Genomic DNA, 6,529 nt, shown 5'->3' on the forward strand with positions numbered 1-6,529 from the left:
AAGAAGGAGTTGACGAAGCTGGCTGGGGCTCGTGGATGTGATGTCGTTCGCGAGTGGGGCAGATCAACAGTGGCTTTTCCGAACACAACGCATCTTCTCTCGAACCACGCAGTACGAAATGCTCATACTCCGTGTTACATTGGTTTATTACGACCGTTGAGAGAGACAGAGCAGAATTCTTCCGGCCTGCCAGTGTCATGGCCGCGAGATGCTCGAGGAACAAACTTGTGGGAAAGGCCTTTTACTGCCGGGTCTGCCTTGCCCCTAGCAACTATATGACACATCGACTACCGAAGACATGCTATGACGTAGGGGAGTCGCATTTTTCTTTTAAGGAGATTCACATACCATTCCAATGCTCTTAACAGTTAAAGAAAACCAAAGCTTGTGAATCTCGGAAGAAAACATGGGATGCAACAATGGAAAACGGATCAGAGTACATGCAACAGGTTCAGGACACGAGAGCCCCGAAAGCTGCGTCGTCGTAAATCGAAACCAGCGTCCCCCGGGTCCCTGGCGTGAAAGACAAGATATGAACCATAAAATAATAAACCAAACACTCCAGAGCATCCCGAAGAGCCTCCATCACTATCACTATGCCGCCGACGCCGGAATGTAGAAACTCTTTTGTTTTTGTCTCGCCCAAATGCCCTATGTAGAAACAAGAGAAGGAAGGAAAATAAACGGATCTTCAATAATCACGATGAATAAGAAATTCCGATGGACCACGGAAACATGCTAGGATGACCCTCCCTGGCTAGAGGCATCAAAAACAACAGGTGATAATCTCGTTCCGGTGGGGAATTTTGAAAAGTGCGAGATAGAGTCGAGAGTCAAAACTATCGCCATTAACTTGGGAATCCGAATATGGAAGCTTGCGCTGCTACGCCGTCTAGCTGAAATGCGTTTCATTGTAATAAAAGAGAAGCCAACAACCGTAAATGAGATTCGTTTCAAGTATCAAAAGGTGGAATGTGGCGTGTACGCTTGTTTCGAGAACCCGCCGCCGCGCTTCTGAACCGCATCAAGAATCCGCCAATTAATCAGAGCTTGGGGGATCGGGATTGGTTAACTGTAGTCCAACGGGGTCAGCTTTGGGGTGGAAAGTAGTTGATCAACACTCACCCGCAAGACAGGTCGAGAATAATCCTGGTGATCCTGCAGAGACACATTACTACGGCGGCTTCCATTTGGGTAAATCCCATTTTTGAGGCGTGTGTCTCTAGAGTTTGGAACTCGGAGAAACGATTGAGCTGGCGGCTTTTCGGTAGTAAGGTGAGGGCGAAAAACGGGAGTTGGGACTGCCGGTTCGTGGAAAGGGTTAAAAAGCTCGTTTCTCTGTGATCGCTGTCGTTCCCTACGACGATGGGCGCGGACGATCAAAAAGATTAATGCAATAATAATACCAAAGCCAGCCAGAGAACCGATGACGATTCCTGCAATCTGGCCTCCGTTAAGGTTTGAGCTGTCAGCCTGAGGGTCAGACGTGTGAACAGGAGTATTGTTTGGGATCGTTATCGTCGCGATCCCTCCTGGAATAGTCTGAGTTGACACGCTGCTAGTCTCGGAGCTGGTAGGGTTGGTGGTCTAGAGTTGTAAAACAAACACATGTTAGCCAAGTCTCCATCAAGTTAAAGAGTTTCTAGCAAAAGACGCGGTGCAGTTCCATCCCCAAACAAGCAACCAAGCATCGCAAAATAAAACGAAATAATAACAGAAATAATTAAAAAAGAAAAAGGAAAAGAACGTGCCGGGGGGACTCAGTGGGGAGATCTTTCATACTAAGGAAGACTTCGTTGAGGTGAAAAATGTAGTGGGGCTCCCAGTCTGCGTGAGGGTAACAGTCACTGTTACCTGGTCTGCAAACAATGTTGATGAAGGTGAGGATAATGATGATGATGATGATGATAGGGAGGGGGTACCAGTCTGTATAACAGTGGTTAAAACTGTCCTTGAAATATCATTGGAACTGGTGCCCTGTTTCCCTGATGGCAGCGGCACTTCTCTGGAAAGAGAGAAGAACGTCTCAAAAGAATGAGCACGCGACGAAATGATCAAAATGGAAGTAGAACCTGAAATAAAACTCGGGGTGGCAACTGTGTCGGGTCCAAGGGTACTAACCAACGAGGTGGTCGATCCGGCTATGGTGGTGGTTGGTCTTTTGTCAAGTTGGATGTATCCATAGAGTCTTTTTCTCACGCTTCCACATTTGTCCTTGGGGTATCCAGGGCAACTATCGCTGCAGTCGCTGACATCCGTGATATCTCCAGGAACGGCATCCGAACACCAGCAAGATTTACCTTGCAGAATTGCAAACGAGTATTTACCGATACACGTTTCACGGCATCGTCCATTTGATTGGAAGTCACTGATAACTGTTATAACAGGGGGAAAGCAGCGTCAGTATAAACATCGCCATTGCACGTCATAGAACAAGGGTAAAACGCGTCTCAAAAGACTTACCAGTGTCGAAGTCGGATCCAGTATTAAGAGGAGAGCAGTAAAGTAATTCAATCCCTTTGACTGGAGTTGACGATTGAAGGAAGGTGAGAACGTACAAGAACACGAAGAACAGAGCCGATGCCATTGCGTACGGCCGAGTGGTTGATATCACCGGATAGGAAGCCAAATAAGACCTTGACTGCGGAAATTTTGGCCAATATCAGCAAGATTTTCGACGGAGACTTGAGAGATAGACGTGGACAACGAGCCAACATCAAAGACTAAAGCAGGATCGAACGAGGGGACGAGTACGTTCATGGATGATGATTGCAGCAACGAAGCAGGGAACGGTGTGGGAGAAGAATGGGGAGAGGAAGAGGAGGGGGATGAGCCGAAAAAAGGAGAAAATATGTGCCAAAAAAAAAAAAAAAAAAAAAAAAAAAAAAGAGAGAGGCTCGGCGGAAGAGGGCTGAAGCCAGAGACTGGTCATCGCCGTGGCGATGGAATGGTGCGATGTGATGTTGATGTTTGGGGCGCATGGCCCTTTGGCAACAGACTCACAGGGAGGGAGAGAGATTGCGGGAGGGACGAGGGAGCAAGAGCTTTTAGATGTACAAAGAACGCGGACGTTTCCAACAAAAAGCTTTCCCTACACTGGGAGAAGACACCATTCACAAGTTAGCACAGGCTCAGCAAAAGAATGGGTCAATGGCTCATTAAATGGAGAGGAAGCGATCCCATCCAGTTTTCTGGCATACATTCACGAAGATACCGCCGAGAGACCTTGAGTATTTGACCCCAGCCCGACCTCCATCTGCACGCAGAGCACAGATGCAGCAGGGGGCAGCTATGACCACAATTCTCAAGAGCTCAGTCAAAGAGACATCAAACGGCCGAAGACATCGTTGTCCGTGTGGTTGGGGAAGGAGGTTCGGCAAGACGCTACGGAGTAGACGCTAAACGAGAAAGTCGACTTATTATGTACAGGATGAAAGGTGATCGGCGGGAGAAAACGTGGGAGGCTACGTAAACTGGGCCGCGACGAGAGAAGAACATCCGTCGGAGGGGGGGGCAGAGGAGAAGAAAAGCAAAGCGACCAGCCGTCAAAGAAACAAACGGGCAGGTAACGACAGTGAATTGACAGAGGCCTGATCCACGTTCCCGGCAGCAGAGGAGGAGGACGAGGTGGTGGTGGCGATGATGACAAGACTTCTGTTTTTTGATGTGGCCGAAGATGAGTGACCGATGCCAAGGGGCAGCATTTATTTAAGCTGCATCATAGCGACTAGGGACAAACCAAGAAGACGGAATTGGCTGCGTCCAAACTAACTGCGTCCGGTTACTCCGTAATTGCATAACTATTGACTACTAGTTAATCCCCGGATCGCTCATGGTCTGCACTCAAGCAATCTCTCCGCGCTTGATAGGATCCGACTGTCCAGGAACAAACCGGCTCTTGAACCTGAGTAGACTGGGCTTGTGTCCAAGTGGAGAATTCAAGCTCTACGGAAAGTTGACGCTGAACAACCACGGGTCGATCTCAATTCCCGGCTCTGTTTGCTTGGCTTTTTTTTTCCGACTGGGTGAGTTGCCCTTATGTTCAACCTTATCACTGTTTCAGCGGGCGCTCAACAGGGATTTAAGTGGATCACAGCCTTCCAGGAATTTGTCCCATGTCAGAGATCTCTTCTCTTGCTCTCTCTAAGCCCTCGCACTGTCCAATTCTTCTTCTGCCTCGCGCTCCCACTCCCTCGAGTGGGCGTACCGTGGGACGCTCAGGTACACACACCCACCTCGACTGGTTCCTTGGAACGACCAATCCATGATTCATCATGCCGCCTTTTACACTCCAAATCGGACTCCGTACCCGGGGTACGGAGGTCATGCTAAAGAGAAACCCTGGCAGAAGCTCAGAAATTACTTGCCGCTACAGAAACACTGAACATATTATCTCCGAGATGAATCTGACAACAGGACCGGGACCGAAGCTCCCTTCCGTAATATTAACAGCTCCAGATTCCACCTGTTGGCCAGCAAAGCCCATCTATTTTTTATTAGTATTCTTATTACTCGCAGGGAAGGGAAATAATCTAATTTCTACTTTATCGTAGGCCTCGTGGGAAGTAAAAGCTGGTTAATGGCAGCAGAGCCGGAACCAAATGATAATAAATCAGCTCGTGGTCGAAGGTTCCGCTCCAAAGGTAGGTGGCGAGAAATACGGAGTTACACCTTTTAACAAGCAGCACACCAAATCGACAAGGAAAGAAAAAAGAAAAGAAATAAAGCATCCAATGCAAGTGGACGTCAGTGCCATGTGACTGCCTATCCAACGGTGTCGGTGCCTGTACCTATGTATCTGCAGGGAAAGGCTCACATTTTTATGTATGCTGAAGGGATGGCTGTATGTATACATGCAAGAAGAGGAGTACCTTGAGAGGAGCCTGGAATATGTAGGTGTTACCTTTTGTGAGGTGACGATACCATATTTTAAGGTCATCAAGTCATGACACTGACGGCAAAACGGAAGTTCATCAGCCCGGACGAAGGATGGATGACCTTCTGTGACCTGTTCTGGTCTCATCTACCTTTTGGAGATCTTGAACAATGTAACCAACTTGTCAACCTGCTGGTCTCATCACATGGCGCCTGAGCTCTAATTCCTATCCCATGCCCTCTTCTCGCAAGATGAGCAACAAGTTACTGGCTAAAGACACTGGAGATGTACTCCTTTCCTCGGTTATGATTCGGTCCCAATCATCCCCCCGAGCCGCTCCGCGACTGGTCCGCACCACCAACCAGCAGCAGCAATTCCTCACATTTGGCAAAGGGCTGGCCTCCCTCTGACTTGATTTTTTTGCAATGCTGTTCGGGATAAGCACTTCAGAGTTACATCACGCAAACAGGGCTTCCATACCCCCGGACTTGGTACATTACCCTCCTCATCACCCATGCATGCTGTGCGTTTGATACATACGCCTCTCCAAATTGATATTTTGAATTCAAATTCACAGGCTCAACACTGTTTCACCTACTCATATTTGGCTACCGCAGAATTAGCTCAGCAGTTACTTAGTCACACCGCCATGCATCCTAACGGCTCTGCTTGTCCAGCGATAGTCCACAAATCCCATCCTTCTGATACGGCCTATAAGCGCTTAAAGAGTCTCAAAATAGGATTGGAAGAGACGAAGCATTGGTGAAGGGAGAGATTCAAATTCGGCGCTTGGGTTACGCCATCGATCTTTGTTTCATGAAACGCATCCCGGCACTGCTCCGAGAACGAGTGCCGACTTGCAACATGAACAATCGCCACTCTTCTCTTGGCGCCCATTTTGCTAAGCGACCCTCTGCGACTATATCCTTTTTGTTGCTTGCATCTGCAGAAATGGCTGGCTGAACGGTTCTCAAATGTCTCAAAAAGCAAAGAGGCCAAGGAATTGGCTCGCCAATTCTTCCATTCATCGTTTCACAGTAGAGGATTTGTCTGAGGATTGCAATCCAGACTGTTGCTTTGCGGAGATCGTTACATGTCATCTAGAGCATCCCCTCCATAAGTCCGCGATATTTACTGCGTATGATCTTGACAGATAATTTAATGTATTGAGGGGAATTTTTTGAGAAATGATGCAAACATGAGCTAATTATCGTTTCCAACTACAAAGACAAATGTCTCTCAGTCTCAAGTTTTTACGATGGCAATATCGAAAGAATCGATTTCCGCTCAAAAAGATTCCTTTCAGTTGTGGTTTGCCCCAAGAGCATGCCCCTTTAGGGTAGCTTAAGACCATGTTTTTACACGCCGCTACTCGTCACTCCTGAGCAGATCATACCGGGCCCCACAAGTTGCACACAATGCTTCTACTCATCATGGCCATTCTGTCTTTATGTATACTATGTGTCGTTGGAGTATACTATCTCTTTTCGCCATGCGTACAGATCAACATATGATGCGATGAGCTCATGGCAAGTTGACCTGACCATCTGTAACATAATGTAAGTTTCAGTACCAAACTTACAAATCGCCACTTCCCCTAACCCCCTAACCCCAAACCCCAACCCCCCCCCGCCTAGCACCTAATACCCGAAC

The 6,529-nt window shown here is 47.8% G+C and overlaps 2 protein-coding genes across 2 annotated transcripts; both read right to left on the minus strand.

Annotated features, from left to right (window-relative positions):
- Positions 1-290: 290 nt before the first annotated feature.
- On the minus strand, positions 291-3,663 carry D8B26_006078 (uncharacterized protein). The gene is made up of 6 exons (XM_066125083.1): positions 3,201-3,663; positions 3,004-3,096; positions 2,464-2,641; positions 2,122-2,375; positions 1,126-1,587; positions 291-1,072 (listed from the first exon to the last, which is right to left on the minus strand). The coding sequence occupies exons 3-6, from the start codon at positions 2,585-2,587 to the stop codon at positions 1,040-1,042; spliced, it is 873 nt and encodes a 290-aa protein (XP_065981164.1). The 5' UTR covers positions 2,588-2,641; positions 3,004-3,096; positions 3,201-3,663; the 3' UTR covers positions 291-1,039.
- Positions 3,664-5,664: 2,001 nt separating this feature from the next.
- Positions 5,665-6,050, minus strand: D8B26_006079 (uncharacterized protein). The gene has a single exon (XM_066125084.1). It carries the CDS (start codon positions 5,974-5,976, stop codon positions 5,671-5,673), a length of 306 nt encoding a protein of 101 aa, XP_065981165.1. The 5' UTR covers positions 5,977-6,050; the 3' UTR covers positions 5,665-5,670.
- Positions 6,051-6,529: the final 479 nt, after the last annotated feature.

The sequence above is a fragment of the Coccidioides posadasii genome, chromosome 3 (assembly GCF_018416015.2).
Source record: "Coccidioides posadasii str. Silveira chromosome 3, complete sequence".
Classification (NCBI taxonomy): Eukaryota; Fungi; Ascomycota; class Eurotiomycetes; order Onygenales; family Onygenaceae; genus Coccidioides; species Coccidioides posadasii.